Below are 22,677 nucleotides of genomic sequence, written 5' to 3'. Positions count from 1 at the left end.
GTTCCTCCTTGTGCACGGCGCCAGGAGGCAGCCTGTAGATCTTCAGTGTCGCTTCTGCTGGCCTTCGGGGACAGTGGGAACTTAGCCGTCCTCATAGGCCCATCCAGCACTGGCCTGGGAGCAGGTCCACCTGGCTGGTTCCTCGTAGTCCTTAGGGGAGGCACCCTGGGGGGTGCCAAGGGGTCCTTCTGGGTGACTGGGCCTGTGGTCATGTTGAAGGATGATCCAGGCCAGAGATGATGGGGATGGACATTCCCAGAGCACCAGGGCCACTCGGGTGACCAGAGCTCTTTCCTCTGGAGGCTGTGACTGGCTTCTGGCCGAGGCCAATCGGCTGCCCTGGCTAGGTCTGCAGGCCCCACTCCTGATGGAGACCCAAGCCTTCCCCACGTGAGGCTCGTGGCACATCCCTCCCTGGGCCTGGCCTGGCCCACTCCTCTCTCCACCACCTCTCCATATTGTCCACCCTCAGGAGACACCAGGTGTGCATCAGAGTCAATAGACACCCTGTGAAGTGTCAAGGGTCGGTGCAGGTGACCGGGGCCACCAGAGCCTCGGTGGGATGGTCAGAGCTGTGGAAGTCCCAGCTCTAAGTGAGGCCGGTATGGCTCTGGTCCAGCGTGTCCACCAGCATGGTCCAGGGTCCTGGGGATCCTCGCTCTCCCCTGTGCTGCACAGACCCCCAGGACAGCTCTTGGGGGAACCCAGAGGGACGGCAGCACAGGGGGGCTGCTGGATGGTCCCTGTCAGTGGGCAATGGACAGTGTTTCCAGCATGAAGCCAGTGATGTCTGACTGGGCCCACCTTGTCACGGCCCTTGGGATCTCTTCCACTGAGGCCCTCATGAATGACCAGCTGTGGCCATCCCTGAACAAGCTCCTTAGGAGCTGTTTTCTCTGGACAGGGCAGACCGGCTCCCCACAGGAGTGTGCGGCTCTGTTGAGATGCTGCTGCCCTCCCAGTACTGCCCAGAGGCTGAGCCTCGTGGGCCCTGGCCCTCAGCACAGCTGGGCAGGTGGTGGCTCTGGGCAGGGCACAGCTTGCCTTCCCAGGACCGCTGTGTCAGTGTCCTTCCAGGAGCCATGGCAGAGAGCCCACCTTCTTAGGGCCAGGTGTCCCTGTTCTCTGGTTGGCTGCATCCTTAGGGTTTAAGGGCTCCCCAGGTGACGAGAATAAGACCAGTTTGGGACCTGCTGCTGCCCAGGACTGGGAGGTTGGGTCCCCTGCGTTAAACTGGTTTATAAAATTGAACACAAGATGTTTGTCTTGCTGCTAAGGAGGATTGTCAAGTGCGTCTTGGAAGAGAAAAAGCACCCTCAAGCTGCCACCCTGCTCCAGGGAGTCCCCAGGGTCCCCAGGTGCATTTATGCTGGGATCAAGCTCTGCTAAGAGCTGCCCCGGCTAGCAGCTGCCCCTGTGGCTCTCCCGGAGGACCAGCTCCCAAGGGTGGGGCCCTGGGGGGCCCTAGGCGCCTGCTCCAGCTCCGGAGCCTACTTAGTCCTGCTCTCTGGAGCACCTTCCTCCACAGTGGAAGTGGTTTTCCCCTCATTGGGACATGAAGTGTGGCTCAGCCTGGTTGGATCATCTCTCAACACCCGACCCCTTGAGCATCGGGGTGCCCTTTGGCAGCTCTTGGTTGATGGAGGGTGGATGCCCTCCAGGCCTGAGGAGACTGGCTTGGGCTTCCCATCATCTGCAGGCCATAATATCCCCATCAGACAGCCCCTGCAAGACCCTCCTATGTGAGGACAGTGCCAGGTGCCACTCATGGCAAAGTGGCCTGGGTCAGCAGGGACAGGGGAGGAAGGGGTCCTGGCCACCTCCTGAGATCCTAGCCCTGGGGGAGGCCTGGCAAGGTGAGCAGAGACTGACTGGGCGCAGTGGGGTCCACAGGTCCACAGGCCACAGGCTACAGGTGAGCACGGGCACCCTGGTGGGTCCCCATGAGAAGGTGGGATGCACCACAGAGGGACAGGTCAGGAGGAGCATGCCTCCTCCCCAGCAGCTGCTGTAACTGACCTGGTGCAGGGAAGCGCTAGGTGTGTGCAACCCACCCAGCTCCCTCTGCCCTGGGGGCCCGCCTGTCTGTGAGGTCCAGTCTGAAGGCCCAGTGTCTACACCAGACAGAGCCACAGCTTGGCAGGACTAGCCAGGGTGGGGGCTGCAGAAGCCACCTGGACCCCCAAACCCCTGTGGACAGCTGCCTCTCCGTAAGGCCTAGGGGATGCCTAGAGCAGCCTGACTCTGCCTCTGGGGAATACTGGGTCGCGCACGCGGGTAGGGCTACAGTCCTGCTGCAGTCCAAGAAACCATGCAGATGAAACAGGTGTCCTGCAGGGCCATCTGTGGGGTCCCATTAAACAGCGGTCTGTCTTAAGCACACACCACCAACACCCATGCCCACTGCTTCCTGTACTGCCCCGGGGCCCTTGGTGGCTCTACTCCTCCTCCCTCTGCCCCTCCCTCCTCCTCCCTCCATCTCCCTCCTCCTCCTCTCTCCATCTCCCTTTCCTCCTCCCTCCATCTCCCTCTTCCTCCTCTCTCCATCTCCCTCTTCCTCCTCCCTCCATCTCCCTCCTCCTTCTCTTTCCATCTCCCTCTTCCTCCTCCCTCCATCTCCCTCCTCCTCCTCCCTCTGCCCCTCCCTCCATCTCCCCTCCCTCCTCCTTCTTCCTCTGCCCCTCCCTCCTCCTCCTCCTCCCTCTGCCCCTCCCTCCTCCTCCTCCTCCTCCCTCTGCCTCTCCCTCCTTCTCCCTCCATCTCCCCTCCCTCCTCCTCCCCTCGGTTCCCCTCCCTCCCTGCTCCCTTCCTGCCCCACCTGGCTCTGCCCTGGCTCCTTAGGGTGGGTCTCCCCGCTGCTCACCTGATGGGTGCCGCCTCATCCCCACGGTCTAGCCAGTCCTGGGGTGGGATGATGTACATGCACCAGAGCCCCCAGTTGTAGCCGTGGGCAGCGCTGGCGTACTGCTGCACCTCGAAGGTGCTGTACTTGATGTTGTCGATGGCCGGCAGGACGATGCGCCTCCGGTCCTCACGGATGCGCAGGAGGGCGGGCTCGGCCCTGTGGGGGATGAGCCTGTGAGCCCTGGCCTGTCCTCACCCCACCCATCGTCTTCCTGGGGTGACTCTGAATGGCTGTCCTGTCATCAGAGCGCTGTGGGCTCAGCCCCTCAACCTGGCCCACTCTTGCCTGCTCCCTGCACCTGTGGAAGGACCTCCCTTTGCACCAGGCCCCGTACCTGCCATGCCTGCCCTAGACCCTGGATACATTCCTGATCCACGCCTCTTGCCACTCACTGAAGGGCCCCGAGCAGTGTGCAGTGCCCCACCTGCACGACAGGCCCTGTGGAGTGGGGAGGGGATGTCAGTGTCTTAGAAGGTGAGGGGCTTGGTAGAGTAGCAGGGGGGGGCAACTGGGAGCCATGGTTTTGAGTGGGTGTTCGGTGTGGGTGCTCTGGGCCACGATGGAGGAGGTGGGAGTTGAGGGAGCGCCTCAGGGGCCCTGGCACCTACCTGCTGTGGCGGGGAGCCAGCCCAGGCTGGGAGGGAGAGGGCCAGTGGCAGGTGGTGAGGGCAGAGAGGAAAGGGTGGGAGGACACAGGCTGTCCAGCTGCTCATGGCCAACAGCTCCAGGGCAGGGGCAGCCTTCCCTGGGCCTCGCCGTCTGCCCATGAAGCCTGTGTCTGAGATCCCACTGTGCGGGAGCCACTGGCAGAGCAGCCTGGGGCACCCATCAGCAGCCCCTGCCTGCTGAGCTGGGAGCTGCCCCCCGGAGCTGGCCTGACTTGCTGCTGGTGGAGGCTGATGAGCTGCTGGCAGTTTTGGCAGTGGCTACTGGGGAGGGGGTGCTTGGCAGGTGGTCACTGGAACTGGATCCCAGGTAAAGTGCCTGTTGGTGGGTGTCCTACAGGTGTGGGTGGACGCCCCTCATCATCCACACCAACATTTGAGGTCACCACCTGCCCCCCCACCACAGTGTGGGTCACTCAAGGGACCAGGGACACCATACTGGGCTTCTCCAGGGTTCTGGGCTGGGCAAGCAAGCAGCCCCTGTCCCCACCAGTGCCCTGCCCACAGACCTGCACTCCTGCTGCTCTCAGGGGGATGGGACAGGACAGGCCCTTCCTCTCTGGTCCCAGGAGGCCCAGCCTGCGGGTGGGCGGAGGCCCCTAAAGCCGTCCTGACTCCCGCTAGCCAGCCACCTGACGTCCCCTCCAGCCCCCTCCTGCTCACTCACAGAACCTGGGCCGTTCCTGCATGAGAAGCAGCTTGGGCCCTTTGACCTGAGATCTCCCGTGAGGATGGGAACTTGCCCCCTCCTGTGCAGAGTGGCCAGGCCTCTAGGGCTCTCTGAGCACCTCTGGTGACTGTACTGGGCCTGTGGACTACACGGCCATGCAGCAGCCTGGCCCTGGCCTGGGGTGTGCCTGTTCCTTATCTGAAGTCCCCACAGGGATGCATACCATGTCCCCCAGCCCACAGAGTGACCAGCAGGTCTTACCAGCCGGTGTTGAACTCCACGTGGGCATCAAAGAAGCCGACCACAGGGGCTGTGGCCACCTTCCAGCCCTGCAGCCGCGCGCGGATCAGGCCTTCCCGCCGGCTGTTGCGGACGACCTTCACCAGGCCAGGGTACCTCCGGTGGACATACTGGTCCAGGTTGAACTTGAGCTCCACTGCAGGGGAGAGACGCCTCAGAGCACCGTTCAGAAGGGCTAGGCCACCAGCCCACGGCTTGGCCCAACTGATGTCTCATGGATGTTCTCTGAAACCCCCAGGACCCCCAAGGAGCAGAACAGGTTGGTTCTAGGGAGAGCTGTGACTGAGAATCAAGGGCAGCCCAGAGGGAGGCAAGCTGGGGCGGGAAGCAGACTCAACTGTTGAGCCGTAAGAAGGACCCGAGGCCTTCAGGTGAGTGGACAGCAATGGCCCAGCCACACAGGAGCACTACACAGCTGTGAAGAGGGAGGAATGGGCCCAGTGCAGCCTGGACCAGCCCCAGCACAGTGTGCCTTGATATAAGCTGACCACTGGAGGACACATCCAGCATGAGTCCACTTACAGGAGGCCCAAGAGAAGTAAGTCCTAGGGGGACAGCAGGAAAGGACAGCAGGACAGGACAGCAGGGGCTGGGGGTGGTGGGGCTACAGTTTGGGAAGATGGAGAGCTCTCGAGGGGGGTGGCCACGGCTGCCCCAGCAGCACCCTCAAGATGGCCAGCTCTACATGCATTCTTCCACAGTTCATGAAAAAGGCATGAAGCACCACACAATGAGCTGGGGTGTCCCTGATTCCCGTGTCCTCGTGAGAAGAAGGGACACAGACCAGGGGAGCAGTGCAGATGAGTGTGGCCTGAGCACGAGCACCGAGGGCCGGGGGTTTAGCCACTCACCCTGGACTGTGGCTCCTGCCCCCCTAGGGAGGACCCTGCTGTCCCTCTGCCCGCAGCGCCCACAGCGCCCTCACCATTGTCACTGTTGTCATCCACCAGGATGACCTCCTTCAGCAGCTGGGAAGGCGTGTGGTTGACCACGCTGTGCACGGAGCGCAGGATGACAGACAGGGCCTCGTTGACGAAGATGAAGACCACGGAGACCTGGGGCAGGTCACCCGAGTAGGTCAGCTGTCTGCACCTGTGGGGCAGGTAGTCAGCGTGGGCAAGGCATCCTGGGCTCTTTGCACTCTGTAGCCAGGGGACCAAGCATGACATCCCAGGGGCCTCCCCTGAGCTGCGGCAGCTGCTTCCTGCTGATGGTGTGGGTGACACTGAGCCCTTTTGCAGCCTGGGGACAGGGAGCCGAGGCCCCTCCACGTAGCCCTGCTGGGCCTGAGCCTCAGAGCCACTCAGGTTTTGGGCCAGAAGGGCAACGCTGACTGCAGAGTCACACGCCCAGCCAGGCCTGGTCCCCGGTGTGAAGAGAGGGCTGCAGGGGGCCTCAGAGTCCGCCTGACCTGGAGTCAGGAGGGACAGCGGGAGGGCACCAGGGCCAGTCTGAGGAGGTGACGACACTGACGGAGCAGTGAGCCAAATCACAGGGGTGCTGGGGACAGCAGCACCCAGCCCACAGTGGGAAGTAAAGACAGAGTGAGAGGGGAACAGAAGTAGGGCTGCCAGGTGACACAAGATGGAGGGAGTGTCAGGGGCGCTGGCCGCACAGCAGAGCCAGTGACCCAGACTCCGAAAAGTGCAGAGGTTGTTGAGAAAGTTCAGCAGGTGTGTGCACACACACATGCATGTCATGTACACGCACACGAAGCACACATACACACATGCTTGCACATGCACATGCTCACGAGCATATCACACACACATACATGTACACACACACACGAGCACACCACACACACATACATGTACATGCACACCCACACACGATGCACACACTCCACACATGAACACACTTGCACCTGTTGCACACAGTGTGGACAAGGTGGCTTTGGATTTGAGAACTTAACACATGGGAAGATGACCAGGGGAACGCCTCCTCCAGGACCTGGAGGCGGCACAGCGTGGGGACAGAGATGGGGACAGGGGCAGGGTGTGTATGTGTGCACCTGGCCCTGCAGCAGCTGGGAAACACTGTTGAGAGAATGGGGACTCGGTGACAGGAAGGACAGTACAGCCTCCTGGTGGAGACCAAAGGCTGGGACACAGGAGCCCGGGCACGGGAGGCCTCCCAAGGCTGCGGCTGCTCTGACGCCCACAGAGCACTAGGGATGCGATCGTGTGCGCAGCACCAAGGCTTAGCAGCCCTCTCCAAGGCACACAGGGCCTCTGCATCCGCCTCCTCACAGGACACTGGCCACGCTGGGCCTGGCCCCACCCTAAGTGATCCACCCACAGCAACCTCAGCCTAAGGAGAGCGCGTCCCGTCCTGGTAGCTGGGACGTGGCTCAGTGCAGAAAGCAGGAGCTCTTGCTCCACACGTGGGGAGGGATGGCCAGAGGTCGCCCAGCCTGGCCAGAAGCACAGGGGCCACACCTGCTCTGCATGGACCAGGCTTCCAATTCTCCCGGCCACCAGAGAGGCCCAAGATACCTGCTCTAAGGACGAGGATGCTCCCTAGCCCCACCCAGCAGCCTCTCCTCCAAGCGCAAACCCTGCACGTCACCAGGCAGAGATATGGGCCGTGGACCCCCACCAGGGAGGTCTCATCACTCAGAAAAACACTTTCTGATGAGAAGACTCCACCCCACTTTTCAGTGAGGAGGAAGTTTGCTCGGTTCTCATGCACTCACAGCACAGGTAGAACGGGAGACACCTCGAGGTGACACCTTAGGGCTGATGGTAGGAGCCGCTGCCTGCAGGAAAGGACCCTGCGAGCCCAGAGCCAACCCAGGGGGCTGCCATGCACCCAGGGGCCACTGTGACAGGGGACACTGGGTGATGGGGGGGCACCTGATGACTGGGGGACCTGATGAGGGGGCAGCGTATGATGGGGGCATCATGTGACAAGGGTTGGTCCCATGTGACAGGGCACCTGGTGATGAGGGTGCCTGTGAGGGGGGTGCCTGGTGACGAGGGGGGCCTCTATGTGGCCACACATCTCTGTGCCTCGCCTGGTGTCTCGTCTTGGCTTCCTGACCCAAGCCATCGCCTCCTGCCTGGGTCCTTCATCTGTGTGACGGGCAGGATCTCTTCCCAGATCAGATGTGTGCAAGGATGATGGCCACCCAGCAGGCCCAGCACTCCCTGCCCCATGAGGCCTCTCCATCATGAGCAGCCCTGGGTCTTGGCTGAGGGTGGACACAGCTGATTGACTCTTACTCCCTGCCCTCCTGGGCTGGGAGCTACAGGGCTCCTGGGCATGGCCCTGGGCATGAAGAACTGCCAGCCAGCGAGGATGAGCCATGGAGAGTGTGATGTGGTGCCCTGAAGCCCTCTGACCTCACAGGCTATGGGGCAGGGGACCCTGCTTCTCGCCTGCAGGGCACCCACCAGCCACCTTGCCACTGAGAGGCTCGCTCTGCCCAGGAAATTCCCAGAACATGGAGCACCTCTTCTTCAAGGTCTGAGTGGCCCTCACCCCAAAACAGGCTGCCTTCCCTGCAGGAAGCCATCTTGCTGCAAGACTTCTCCCGGGTTACTCAGACAGAGGCCTCTGTGCTCCTGGCCACTGGGGAAGAGCAGGGCGACGGGACCTTCCAGATGAACTCTCCCAGCCTGCCCAGGAGGGCATGGGTATGGATGCCCACAGACTGGCAAAGGCAGGTCTGCTGGCTTGGGCACAGGGGTTTGCTGCTTGTCCATGGAAGTCTGGACTGTGTTTGGTCTCAGCCTGGCGTGGCCCGCAGCCCAAAGGCTACCTGCAGGATGCAGCCACACATGGGGCACATTTCCAAGGTGCCCAGTCCTCCTGGCCACCTATTGGAGCAGTCTGCCGTCATGATGAAGACCAGAAAGAGGAGAGGCATCTTCAGCAGCTTCCTTTTTCGAGTTGGTCACGAGGAGCCGTTCCCAGCCCTCGAAGTCACCCTCCACCAAACCTGCCCTTGCTAGGCTGATAGCGGAGCCTTGAGCCCCTCACAGCGGAAACAATCAATATGCGCCGAGACTACGTTGGCCACCAGAGTGTCCCCGCTGGGCCGCGCACAGTCCTAGGGCAGCTTCTTCCTTTCTGGCACAGCTTAATTGGGATTCACGCTTCCTCTCAGATCCCGCGGGCCATCTGATAGCTAAGACCACGTTATGTGCTTTGTGGCCTAATTAGAGCCGCGGTTTAATTAGAAAATCTCTCTAGCTGCAGACAAAGGGAAATCAAGTGGTGTCCACTAGGAAAGGGGAGGCTGCCACTGAGCGGGTGGAGCTGTGGTGGGGACCACGCGTGTGCGCAGGCACATGTGCCCTAGCCCTGGCCTGTGCTCCGTGGGCAGTTCTGACCAGCCATGGAGGGACCAAGGTCCTGAAATGAGATCTGAAGCTTCTGCAGGCAGGACTCAGCTTGCGCTGCTCCCCATGTCCCCTGCCGGGGCTTCTGCTGGGCCTGCTGAGCACCAGGCGTAGCTACCGAGGCTACAGGTCAGAGCTGCTCCCACTCACCCCCACCTGGATGTCCACTGATTTCCTTCTGGGCCCAGCCTGGAGCTGGTGGCTCCACACCTGCCTCTGTGTATCCTTTCACGGTTTCTGGGGTCAGGACTTTGGGGCTGAGTCGGGGGATGCCTGTGGTTGTCAGGAGCAGCTAGCACAGGGCCGCAGGGCTGGGCAGCTGGGATGGCCCACGACTCCCTGTCTGTCCCGGGGCCAGTTCACATGTGCTCTCCTGTGCACTGGCCCCACTTGCTCACTGGGCGGTGGCTTTAGAGCCCTTGGATGGCTCCCACGGCCATTCTCTGGGGCCAAGCAGGGCAGAAGGAGCATGGCCTCTCCAGCTGACCCTGGGGGTCCTAGGCAACTCCCTGCCCCTTCCCTTCCCAGCTTTTCATCTGACCCCATGTCCATCCCGTCAGGGCTCCAGGGCGAGCACTTGAGGTCAGCGGAGAAGCACAGCAGTCCAGGGGCATGGCTCCAGGGGCACACTTTCTAACCCTCTGGCCCAAATTCACAGGCAGCATCTAACTCTCTGGGGTCCACAGGTGGGTATGTGGCAGGAGGTGGGGCTCAGGGGGAGAGCACTTGCCTGGGGTGAATGAGGCCCTGGGTTCGAGCCTCAGCACCACATAAAAATAAAAAAATAAAGGTATTATGTCTAACTAAAACTAAAAATCAAACAAACTACTTAAAACAAGGCCCCCAATAAAAGAACCAGGCACCAAAGATACCAGTTATTTGGGACTTAAAAATAGCCTGGCGTACAGCACACAGTGGCCATGCCTATGAGCCCTGGCAGGGCACCGGGCTCCACCCACCCCGCCAGCTGTGGGTTGCCACCCATGCACCTGCTGGATCAGCGGTGGGAGGAAGGCTGTCACCTGGTGCGCTAGGCCTGCAGAGCAGCAGCCTGACTTTTCCAGAAACTGGTTTCTACTGAAGGTCTGCTGGCCTCTGCCCCCAGCTCCAGTTCCCAGGGGAGCATGTGACCAATAGGTGAGCTGCGGTCCAGGCTGCTGGCTGTGATTGGTTCCCGGATGGGCACATGACCCAACATGGGTCAATGAGACTCTGGCCTGAGACTTCTGCTGGGTTGTTCCTCCCTCCTGCCCAGCCTGAGCTGGAGGCCAAGAGGTCCCACTGTGCTAGAGCTTGCCTGGGCTGGGCCAGCTCTTCTGTGGGTGGCAGCCGGGGCTCCTACTCTTCCCATCCTGCTGAGAACCTTACAGGCTGGCTGCCTGGGCTGCTTCTTGCAGGATCCCTTCCTATCTGGCTTCTGCTGGGTGGGGTCCACAGGAGAAGAAACTCAAGGTGAGGGGTGTCAGGGACTTCTCGCCCCTCCCTACCTTCCCATGTCTTGAAAGTGATGTCTTCTCTCCAAAATCAGGTCCCCACAGAGCTCCCAGCTCTCATTGGGCCCAAGTAACTATTTCTGTGCCTGTCCCTTAATGCCTTGGACAGACCAGCTTCTCCAAATTGCTGATCCCTGGCTGGTTCATGTCCCTTATAGTTTTCCCATCAGAAACATGTGCACATTCACACGTACACACACATGTACACACACATGCACACACATGCACACACAGACACATGTACACACAGGCCAGCTGACGCATGGCGGGTCCTGGGCCACCTCTGTGAATGCTGCCATATTGGGCACTTCTGTATTCCTTCTTATTGAGCTTTTAAAAACTGTCCTGTTTTAAACTCAAGTACAGTTTTTACTCAAAAGAAATTTGCATCTCATCCCTTCACAGAGGCCAGCCTTGGCTGTGCTGACCAGGGGTGACTATGAGGTCAACACACTGACACCCAATCACACCATCATCCTCAAATGGCTGCAGTAGCTACACCTCCACCTGGGCTTCACTCTCCCTGTCTGAGGGACTCCAGGATGTACACGGACCGTTCGTTCCCAGGTGGACCAGGACCAGGCGCCTTCTTGGGCCTCACCCTCCACCCTGAGTGGCCTGCCCCCTCCCCACAAGCCCTGCATGAGAATCCTGGTCTCCAGGTCCAGGTGGAGGGAGTTCCTCAAAAAGGCAGGAAACGGACCCCTCCTCCTCATCTGCCTGTCCTTTGGCATTGCTCCAGGGGACAGGAAGGTCACCAAGCCTCCACCTGCCACTGAATCCTGGTACCCAGGGCAGAGGGTTCCATCCTGCTAGGCTCTGCAGATGGGAGGAATGGCCCACCTGCCAGTGGCCTCCAAGCCTGGCTGTTGTCCCCTTCCCAGGCACCCCAGTTCGGCCCCTCCAGGCGGCCTGTGTGGCTTTGCCACAGCTGTAAGGATTGAGGACTGGTAGGACTCTGTCCTCAGGGATTTTCTGAGGCTGCTGTGGCTTCAGGGTGGTGGGACAAGGGATCATCGCCCACTGAGGGCAGGCAGTGTCTCAGACAGGACACATGGGCTCACACCAGTGTGGCAGTGGCTGTGGCGAAAACCCCAGAAGCCAGCGGGAGGAGCAGGCCAGGTGGGGCCAGGCAGAGGCCACAGACTGGCCACAGGACCTCAGCCGGCACGGCCACCTCTCCACCCCGGCTTCCATTCTGAGGGAGAGGTGTGGCCTGTGGCCGTGCAGGAAGAGGGTGCCCATGGCCAGAGAACCCCAGAGACAGAGGGAGACAGAGATCATGAGAAAAGAGAGAGAAGAACTGGAGGGAGAGATAGAGTGAAAAGAAGGAGGAGGAGGCGAGGGTGGGGTGGCAGCAGGTGGCCCTGCAGGCCCCTCCCCCATGGTGGCTCCTCGGCAGGGCAGCACATGGCCAGCTGGCTGGCCCTTGGCACTCACTTTTTGGGCCTGTAGTCGGGGATAGTCCTGTCCAGGGAGATGCGGTCGCTGAGCTGGGCATTGTAGCCATACTCCTCGTACTTGCCTTCCCTCTCCTGGCTGTCCTCCTGCAGAGTGGCCGCCACGCCTCCCTGACCCAGGCCACCTGGCCCCTCTACCAGGCCGATGGGTTTTGCAAGACCTGGAGGGGCACAGGGGAGGGTGGGTCAGGCAGAGTCCAAGGTGCCCCACATCCCCTCAGTCCCTCTCCATTCCCAATTCCAACGCCACCCCTTAAAAAAGACTGGACTGTGGTCAGGAAGAACAGGCCCACAGGAGCTAGATGGGACAAGCAGGGGGCACCAGGTGTCAAGGGCAGTACCTCTGTGATACTGCAGGTGGCTGCAGGTCACCACCCACTGCGCTGAGCCTGCTGTAGTCAATCATCCTGCTCAGGTTGTTAAACATGTATCAATATTGGCTTATCACATTAACATCAGAATCAATAATGGCATGGGGCACAGAGTCTGTGGACCTCTCAGAGTTACGTCAGACCAGCAACCATGTGTCAGTACCTCAGACCAATAACCAGTACTTCAGAGCAGCAATCATGCACACGAGATGGGGCGCGTTCAGGGTGGTATGGTAGACTTGCATCAGTATTTCAGAGCAGCAACCATGTGTCAATAAGCTCAGACTATCAAGAGTATCAGTATGCTCAGATTAGCAACCATGTATCAATATGCTCACACTGGAACCATGCATTAATATGCTCAGACTAGAAACTATGTATCAATATGCTCAGACTAGCAACTATGTATTAATATGATTTGCCCAGCAGTCATGTATCAATATGATCAGACTAGCAACTATGTATTAATATGATCTGCCCAGCAATCATGTATCAATATGCTCAGTCTAGCAATCATGTGTCAATACCTCAGACCAGGTATCAATATGCTCACACTGGAACCATTCATCAATATGCTCAGACTAGCAACCATGTATCAATATGCTCAGACTAGCAACCATGTATCAATATGCTCAGACCTGCAACCATGTATCAATATGCTCAGACCAGCAACAATGTATCAGTTCACTCAGACTATCAACCATGTGTCAATACCTCAGACCAGCAACCATGAATCAATATGCTCAGACCAGCAACCATGTATCAATACCTTAGACTAGCAACCGTATATCAATGCTCAGGTCAGCAATGCTCAGTGTGGATATCAGATATTGGCTCAGGTTGTTAAGCATGCATCAATATTGGCTTATCATATTAACATCAGAATCAATAATGGCATGGGGCACAGAGTCTGTGGACCTCTCTGTACTCTGAGCTTATTTGGTCTATAAACCTGCAACTGTCTGAAAAGCAAAGACTAGTGTATTGATGTTAAAAAAAAATTAACAATTACAAAGAACTGAAGGTAATTGAACTTTCAAAAGCAAAGCAGCTGTTCTCCCAGCCCTGGACAGCATCAGTCCTACCATGCAAACTATTGCAAACCCATGCCTGTCAAGGGAGGCTACTGCTAAGGACGACAGAGACGTGTCATCGGGGAGAGAAGCCAGAAGCAGTGGACACTGACCATCAAAAATCAGGAGCACAGGAGCTGCTCTGTAGGTCCCTCAGGGACCAGGCTGACTGGGAATGATCAGGGATTCCCTGGTGACAGACTGGACATCATGGGTGAGAGGGGGCAGGGTGCCTGGGGACACCAGGTTGAAGAAAGATCTAGCCAGTCATTGGAGCCAGGAAGGGGGGGTCTCAGCTCAGAGCAGTGTCCATAGGCAAGGGCAGCCCTTGTTCTTCCTTTTGGGAGAACTGGACAGCTACTTGGAGTGGGTGGTAGGGGGTGGAATGTAAGCCAGAAAAAAAGGCAGAGGGACCTGTCCCTGAGCTGCCACCTGTCAGCTCCTGGAGAGGCCTCTGGTCTTCATCAGGCTGTGGACATGCAAATGCCCACCCTTCATCCTCTAGACCAGGCAGAATGTATGGTCCAGCCCTGGGGAGGGACTGAAGGCACAGGAGCCTGGACCCTGCTTGTCCAGGGGGCTTCTCTGCTTAGACAGCTAGGGTGTCCCATCTTGTGCATCTCCGTGTTTCCAGGACATTCCACTTCAAACGGGGAAGCTGTGTGGAGGCTTACGTAGGGGGGACGCACACCGGGTTGGGACTGAAAGGTCAGGGTGCAGAGCGACTCCGTCTCTTATGTTCACTTAGCATTGCTACATGATGGCCACGCTGTTAGAAAGTCTGCTCTCCACCTTGAGAAGTCTGCAAATGAGGCTCCCAGGGCACGGGTGTCACCACAGAGCCAGTTCTCCCTGCCTGGCCAGAGGGGCCTGTCAAGCCCGGGGCTTCCTTTCCATTAAATGTGAAACATGCTGTATTGAGATCCAGACATCCTGGAGGAACCCGCGGGGTGCCCCTCTGTCAGCCTCGCAGCCTGAGGACTTGGTTCCCCAGCTCTGGTGCTGCCCTCTTGCTCTGGGCACTGCGCACAGGAATCTCTGGGCCCAGCTCTCGCTAGCAGACAATTCCCTGGGCTCCTGGACATGAGAAATGAGCCCCGTCCACTGCCACCTCCGCCTGCGCTGCCACGTCCCAGCTTCCCTCAGCTGCTGTTATTTTTAGTTATGTGATGGTTGCCTTTGACTGTAGGAGGAATGCGGAGGCTCTGCTCTGGAGGCACCAACCTCTGCCCATTTCCCTGCCAGTGTGGACGTCCCCACCCGCCTGGCCTGCTGGCCACCAGTGCCTCATCCTCCAAGGTCATGGGTACGGCTGCAACTGCCCTATAACCACACCCAAGCTCCACAGGACTTGTCCACAGGTGGATGCTCAGATGAGAGGAGCCCAGCCTGGAGGGACCCCGAGGGGGATCACAGCTCTGAACTGGTGAAGGGTGTCCAAGGTCAAAGCAGCAGTGACCACTCTTCAGATGCTCCACCATTCCCCAGAACCATGCCCTGTTTGGTCAGGTGGCTCCAGACCTGCTGGCTCACTCCTAACCTGGGCATGGGACAGTGGTGGCGGTGACTTCTGTACAGAGTGCACCCTCTGCACAGCCCCCTCCTTCACTCTCCACAGCACGCGACGGCAGGTAAGGAAACCCTGGCACAAAGAGGTCAAGCAACACACTCAATGTCACACAGTCTGTGAGTGGCAGACCTGGCTCACACCCTGCTGGGCGGCCATCCAACCAAGGCTGCTGGGAGACCAGGCAGGAGGGAGCCAGAGTTTGGCTGTGCTCATGGTGGAGGCCTCTGTTGAGTCAGACCTGCCTCAGCAAGTCCAGCAAGGACAGAATCACTTGTCCCAGCTGCAAATCACTGTGCTCAGCCCCTTGAAAGATCCCTTGAAACTTCCTGCTGGTTTTCACTTCCAACTCCACCTGACCGCCCCTGGGTCCTGCGCACCGGTCATTCCACCCTCTCCCTCCCTCCTCAGGTCCTGCCCTATCAGTCCCAGCACCCCAGATCCGGCCTGGGCCATCTCACCCTCATCATACACTACCACCCACACTGTGCTGGGATCCGAGGACAGAGCCAGCAAGGACCATCCCTCCTAGTGGGCAGCCCGTTGTGGCCTCTCCCCAGACCCGGCTGGCTTGCAGGTGGGTATCTTCCCAAGGCTGGTGGGGACGTGGACTCTCACAGCACCTTAGCTGACCTGTTCTCTGCACTGGCCACCCTGGTGAATCCGACAGCCACTCAGCCCATGCCCAAGGCCCCTGTACCCCTAGGGTCACCTTCTAGGAGGAAGCTCTTGCTGCCCCACTGGACAGATGAAAAACTGAGGTCCCCGCCCAGTGCCACAGCAGATGGCCAGTGCAGCTGCCCTCTACAGCAGGCGTCTCAGAGGTCACCAGAGCCCATCCTGAAGGCCGAGGCGGTAACTTAACAGCTGCTCCTGTGGTCACTGCCGGGTTGGGCAGGCAGGGCCCAGTATGAGAGGAGATGCCCCATGGAGGACAGTGTTGGAGGACCACTCTGGCTGTCAGATGCCTCATCCTGCCATAGATGGGAGGCATCCTGAGCATGCACTGTGTGGTTCGTGGGATGGACCTTTCTGGCACTGGCCACATGACTCATGTACCAGCTGGACACATCTCCAGGCAGGGAAAGGGGCTCCCGGCCTGGGCAGACACCACAGCCCTGTCCTCCCAGTCAGGTGGGAGGCAGGGACAGTCGAAATGCCAAAGCCAGTCAGTGCCAGGACCCACTGGCCAGCACTGGGATCCATAGGTCAGCACTGGGACCAACTGTTCAGCACCAAGACCCATTGGCCAGCACCTACTTCTCATTGCTGGGACATACTGATCAGTGCTAGGACATACTGGTCAGCACTGGAGCCCACTTGTCAGCACTGGGGCCTACTGTTCAGCACCAGGACCTACTGGCCAGCACCTACTGCTCATTGCTGGGACACACTGGTCAGCACTGGGGCCCACTGGTCATTGCTGGGACTCACTGGTCAATACTGGGACTCACTGGTCAGCACCGGGGCCCACTGATCAGCACCAGGACCCCCTGGGAGCCTTACTGGTGTGTCCAGACAGAGTCCGAGCCCTGGTGGGAGCGCAGCCCTGCCCCTCCCTGGAGACCCTCGTGTCTCTCAGAGGAGCCATCGCCCACTGGCACCCAGGAGCCCCCTGCAGCCCTGGTGACCCCTTCCAGGGGTGTGAGTGGCAGATGCCCGTGTTTGCTGGCCCTGTTCACTGTGGGGCCTCAGAGGGAGCCAGGGCATCGTGCGCTGTGTGGGGCTCAGCATGGAGAAGCCAGTTTTCCCTTTCGCTGGCTCCTTGATCTGTCCCCAGAATGTCCCCGTGTTGCCTCGTCCAAGGCTCAAGTGCGTTCCACGTGATGACCTCTGACCCCCCGTGTGGCACCCATGCTCCTGTCCCTGTGCACTGACGGGGCCCTGCTCAGGCCACATGCCCCAGTCAGAGCCGCCGGGTGGGAGCTTCTGGGGACCTGGGGCCGCCTTATCAGGAGCCTGGGGGCTTCTTTTTGTGCCAGCAACATGTGCTATGGCTGTCACACAAGGTCTAGTTCTGAAGGAAAGTCACAAATGCCTGCAAAGTTGTGTTGACATACACAATCACCTGGGGTCTGGCTGTGGAGGACAGCCAGGACAGCGTCACCCGGGGCCTCTGTGTGGGGGGCAGCCAGGGCAGCATCATCTGGGGCCTCTGTGTGAGGACAGCCCAGGCAGTGTCATCTGGGGCCTCTGGATGGGGACAGCGGGGGCAGCATCACTTGGGCCTTCTGTGTGGGGACAGCCAGGGCAGTGTCACCTGAGGCCTCTGCATGGGGACAGCCAGGGCAGCGTCACTTGGGGCCTCTGTGTGGGGACGGCCAGGCAGCCTCTCATGCTCTGTGCCATCTTTGCCCACCACAGCAGCTAGGTGAGTGCACATGAGTCCACTTTGCCCTCACTGCCCACCCAGAGCGTGGTCCTGTGTCCCTGGAGACCCTCTGTGACACCAAGTGCTCTTCATGTGAAAAGCTGGGTTGTGGCCACTCCAATTGCCCCTCCTTCCCTCATCCAGAGCCAGGAGCACCTCCAAGAGCCAGGCCAGGAGGGGTCAGTGCCAGGAGACAGCAGTGTCCAGCAGAGCATCCTGGCCAGGTGGGCAGTGCCCCACACCTGGCCTGCACTGGGGGCGAGCAGGAGGCGGGGGCAGATGGCTCGGGAGAGGCGACAGGACCAGGATGGGACAGGTGTGCAGGAGGGTCCTGCAGACACCGCCAGGCAGCCAGTGAGGGGGCCGGGAGGGAAGGGGGCACTGAGGGCACCTGCCCAGGAAAAGCCAGAGGTGAAGCCACATTTGCCAGGTCCACAAGGAGCTGAGTGGACACCACGGAGCATGGTGGGGGCTGGGGCCATGCGATCAGGGGACAGCGGCACAGCCATGAGATGGAGCCAGGAACAGGGGCCTGGGGAGGGCTGGGGAGGGCTGTGGAGGGTGCCCCCCCCCCCGGGGACCTCGGGGACTCCATGAGGCAGCCAGAGGGCCAGCAAGGTGGCACAGAAGCCAGACACAGGTGACCACAGAGAGGCCTCCACAGCAGCAGGGGTCAGGGAGGGAGGGCCTGTCCTGCCCTGGCCACCAGCCCTTAAGAGGGAGGTGGCCCCACCCTGTCCTGTGCCCGTGTTTGTATCATTTTCTCTTTGCCGATTTCTTCACATCCTCCCCTCCCTACTTTGAACAGACACTCTGTGGCTTTCCTGAAGTCTTGAGCAAAGGCAAAGTTCATTCCTTTAGAGCTTCTTTTCCTGAATATCAGTTCAAACTATAGATTGCCCTCTAAGTAAGAGCTGGGTGATCTTCATAAGGGACGTTTAATTGTCACTTGTCCGAGTGCCTGATAAGTTTTGACACTAAATCCTTCTCAGAATGCAGGCCATTTGGAGTTAAGATTTTATTTGCAAATCCAGAGAGGACTTGTGCCTGTCCTGCGGTGGATTCTTGTATGTGGGCACAGGTTGCAGGCAGCATAATCAACCTCCTGGAGGCGGTGACATGTGGCTGGACCTGCTGACTCTGGAGGAACCTATGTCTGGGGTGGACTCTGGGCTGGCCACCTGCGGTATTACCAGAGCACATGGTCGTGTGGGGACCTCAGGGAGTGCATGGACCAGGCTCTCCCCGTGGCTCCTCGGGCTTTTCCCGACAATCCGAGGGCTCTGGGAGGCACACAGGGCTGGCTGCAGGCCTCTCAAAGGAGTTGGGACTTTATGGCCACATTTCCCCTGCTAGGGAGGCCCTTAGCTGTCGCCTCCCCTAGGTGCGTTGAGGCTCGGGGTTCCTGTTCGTTTCCCTTGGGTCCCATCTCTGTCTCTGCCACTCTTCACGCAACCAGGGGCCCCTGGACTGCATGCCACACCTCTGTTCCCTGGCTCTCCACACCCTCCCTCTGAGTTCAGCCTGTTCTCCCCCCGGGGCTCAGCCTGCATCTGGAGATCCATCTGCCACATGGCCAGTGGGGACCTGCTGCTCCCTCCCTCCTGCCTCCCTTCACACACAGGTCAAATTTTGCCACAATTCCTGGTTGGCGGTCCAGCTGGGTTGAGAACTCTGACCTGGTGGTTATTCCCTTCCCAGCTCAGACACACTGTTCCAGTCTTCTGGACTCATCACTGTTGCACATGGTCCTGTTTGTAAATTCTCTTTTGTGACTTTAAGCTCTCTCCTCTCCCCTCTGTTGGTCTGTGGCCTCTCTGGGCTGCACCTGGTGGCTTTGTCCTACTGTGTCCTGCCGTGGGCACATTCATTTTCAGTTGCAGGCAGCATATCTTTCATTAATTCTGGACACACAGCCTCCATCTTTGGGGATGTTGTCTCTGCTTTGTCCTCTGTCCCTGATCCTGGAGCACCTAGGAGACAGCTGCTTGGTGTGCCTCCCCCTTCCACTCACCCTTCCTGTCCCCTCCTCCCTGTGCTATGGTCTGGGTCATTTCCTCAGGAATATCTTCCACGTCATGAATTCTCTCTTCAGCTGTATCTAATTCCCTGTGTAATATATATGTTGGGTTTTTAGTTTTAATGGTGATATATTTCATTTCTGGAAGCTCCATGTATATTTTTTCCAAACTATGTATTCTTTTTCATATTATCATCTCTGTGTTATGTCTATTTCTTTTAAAGACAATAACGTGCCATCTCTCTTAGACTGCACCATTGTCCCACGTCTCATAGATTCTCCTGTCACACTGGTTGACTCTCCCAAGGGTCATTGTGTGTTTTGTGATTTCTCTCATGGAACTATCCTCAGGGCTGATTTTATCAGAGCATTCTGTGCAGCTGGAGTGGCAGAGGGGTCTCTCAGGGGCATTTCTCATCTGCCTTGGGCTCTGGGTCGCACCTGGCAGAGCAGCGGCACACAAACTTCATCTTGGAGATGTTTCTGCATGTAGACTGACAGCCAGGACTCCCAGGTGACCCTGTCCAGCACACACAAGCTTGAGCAGCTGTCGGCTACCCTGTGGCTGAGGGGTGGCTCTGTTCAGAGAATGTGACTAGTGGCTTGTCCCAGGCTCTCCAAGGATTGGTCCCCAGGTAGGACAACTGGAGTGAGCCCGGACTCCTTGTTTGGGATGATGAAAAAATCTGGGCAAGGGTCATTTTTTTAAGCCAGTATTGGGAACACACTGTGATAATGCAGGAAGGTGAAAGTGTATATGTCACCTGGGCAGGCCACTGGGCACAGGTGGGGTGTTGGAGGCTGACATCTTGGTGGGAGGTGAGGGGTGGGAGTGGCCTGGGCTGGGTGGGGCTGGAGGTCTGGCAGTTCGGGGTGCTGGGAGCCATGGGATGGGGTTTGGGTGAGAAGAGAAGCCCCTCCCTCAGGGCAGAGTTCTCCTGGGCCTAGTGAGTCCTGGGGCCAGCAGCATCGGCCACCCGGGGTGTGTTGGGCATGCAGGCACATGAGCCGCCCTTGCCACACAGAGGCCTGGGGGGCCAGCCTAGACAGGGCAAAGCCCCAGGGTTCCACACAGGGAGCTGGGAACGGCCACCAAGGGCCCTCGTTCTGCACCTGGCTGTGCATGGAACTACCTGGGGAGCCCAATGCTCCTGGCCTCACCACCAGGGTTTTACCTGATGATCAAGGTGTGACCAGGATGCTGGGACTATTAACCAGTCACCAGGGCTCTGATGTGTGGACAGATGAGAGGCCGCTGTCCTGGACAGCATGGCCTGGGCCTGGACCTGGGCCTGGTGGCAACAACCCAAGCAGGGACCATGCCCAGATGGCAGGAAGGAGCAGAGCTGTTCATGTGGGCACAGCGCCAGGCTGCTGGTTGGGGGGTGTGGCAGGGAGAGTCCAGGTGCAGGCAGGATGGTCCTGGCCGGCCCATCCCAGGGCACCTGTCCAACATGCTCTCCAACCAGCACTTGGGCTAGAGCCGGGGACGCTGTTTGGGTTCAGAGGCAGCAGTGTGACCTGCAAGAGGAGAAGCTCCTGTGTGGGGACGGGCGGAACCCACAGGGCCCCCCTGCAGGCCCCCCTGGGGAGAGGCTCCCACGTGCAAGCTGCTAACGCCCAGCTTACAGAATCGTCATTCAAGTTCACTTCCCGTGGAACGCGCTTCTCTAATTATAAGAGATAATTTGGGGAGGAGACGCAACTTGGGTGGGCGTGAGCTGACTCAGTGTGGGAGCCCCGCCAGGAGACGTGACTCAGAGCCGCAAGGGACTCAGTTGTGTCCCCCGCGCCTCCTTCAGCTGCACATGGAGCAGACGGCTGTGGGGGCTCCAGGAGAGCCACAGCGTGTCAGGGCACAGGGAGCAGAGGGGACGGGACACAGCACTGCTTTGACCTGTTATGGCCACCGGGGGCCAAAGGTGCCCACTCTCCTAAGGTTTCAGGAGAAGGTAGCGGTAGACTTGTGTCTCCAGATATCAGCACCCAGTTCACAGGCTGGAAGGAACTGTGTGAAGTGACCACATGCTAGGTCCTCGTGCCAGGCAGACGTGGACTGCGAGACCCCAGGCCTCCCCCAGGGACCATGCAGCTGTGGCTTTGCACAAAGGGACTTTAGACATGATCAAGTTGTGGACCTTGAGACAGGAGAGTGCCTTGTTTGTCCAGGAGGAGCTGAGGCTCAGGGCACTGTGACATGCCCTTTGGTCTCAGCCCCATGAGGCCAATTCAGGGCCTCTGGCCTCCAGGACTGGAGTTGAGCCACCTGGTTTGTGGTCATTTGTTAGGGTGGCCCCAGCTAAGCTGCTGCAATGGGCAGACCCAGGATGTCCAATTGCTGCAGCAGTGGATGCTAGTCCTGGCAGCTCCCTCCCTGGGGAACCTAGGCCGCAATGCCCCTGCACACGACCGTGACGGGATCCGTGGCATAGAGCAGAGCTGTGGCCAGCACCAGACGCTAAGTGGGGGCCACACGGTGACTCTGGGATCTGCTGCCTGGCCCCTGCATTCCTGGCAGACAGGACCTGGGGAAGGGTGACTCCCAGAGCCCTGGGCCAGGAGGACCCTCGGGGTGGCTTACAGGGATGATCTGGACCTGCAGAGAACACTACAGCATGACGAGGGACCAGGAGGGCCACCAGCTACAGGAGGACAGGCAAGGACAGAGGGCAGCTGCATCCAGCCCATCCCGGGTGCCTCTGATGTGTGCTGGCCCCTGGTACAACTCCTAGAAACCCTCAAAGCCCCTCAGATTCCAGGTGGACACATGGGTCTGCTGTTCCTCAGAAGGATCTGGTGGCCTGAAGATGGACCTGCCCAGGCAGAGACTGGCAGGGGGGGAGGCCCTGAGCACAGGGTCTCGGGGACAAGTGCCATGGAGCTGAAGGCCACACCTCTGTTAGACCATGGAGGTGGGTGAATGGTGACCCCAAAACACAGGTGTCCCTCTGAACCTGTGAACGTGGCCTTGTTTGGAAAGAGGGTCTTTGACGTGGGATCTCATGGAAGCTCCAGAGAGGAGATCGTCCTCTGCAGACCCTGAATCAACAAGTGTCCCTAGAAGACTGGAGAGGACTGGGGCCAACCCGCAGAGGAAAGGCCCCGGGGACGCAGGTGCTGCGGCTGCTGGCCATGGAGCCCAGGGACCTGCCACCAGGAGCTGAGGGGCCGGATGCCTCCCCCATCTTGACTGACAGGAGTAACTCCTGCTGCTTACAGCCTGGTTGTCATCGTCACGCCCGCCCAGAAACAACCAACGGGAGGATGGAGTCACAGAGAGGAGAGGGCCACAGGTGGAGGAACCACGCAGGCACTGTGGCCCTCGGCAGCCCCTGTGCCCGTTTTCTCTATCAGCAGAGTCCTGTGTCGTTGGGTGGCAGTGAGCCCAGCAAGGACACACCCCACAGCTGACCACTGCCTGGTTCCCAAGGTC

General features: G+C 59.2%; 1 protein-coding gene across 1 annotated transcript in view; it reads right to left on the bottom strand.

Moving 5' to 3' along the window:
• The window catches only part of Galnt9 (polypeptide N-acetylgalactosaminyltransferase 9), a 63,100-nt gene that overhangs the window by 24,595 nt on the left and 15,828 nt on the right, over positions 1–22,677 (bottom strand). The window contains exons 2-5 of the mRNA XM_026409682.2: positions 11,823–12,003; positions 5,466–5,632; positions 4,502–4,676; positions 2,864–3,061 (exon numbers count right to left, since the gene is read on the bottom strand). Coding sequence (XP_026265467.1) covers positions 2,864–3,061; positions 4,502–4,676; positions 5,466–5,632; positions 11,823–12,003 — 721 coding nt within the window. The remainder of the gene's footprint in view (positions 1–2,863; positions 3,062–4,501; positions 4,677–5,465; positions 5,633–11,822; positions 12,004–22,677) is intronic.

This window comes from Urocitellus parryii, chromosome 3 (genome assembly GCF_045843805.1).
Source record: "Urocitellus parryii isolate mUroPar1 chromosome 3, mUroPar1.hap1, whole genome shotgun sequence".
NCBI lineage: Eukaryota > Metazoa > Chordata > Mammalia > Rodentia > Sciuridae > Urocitellus > Urocitellus parryii.
This window is presented reverse-complemented; position numbering and strand designations above follow the sequence as displayed.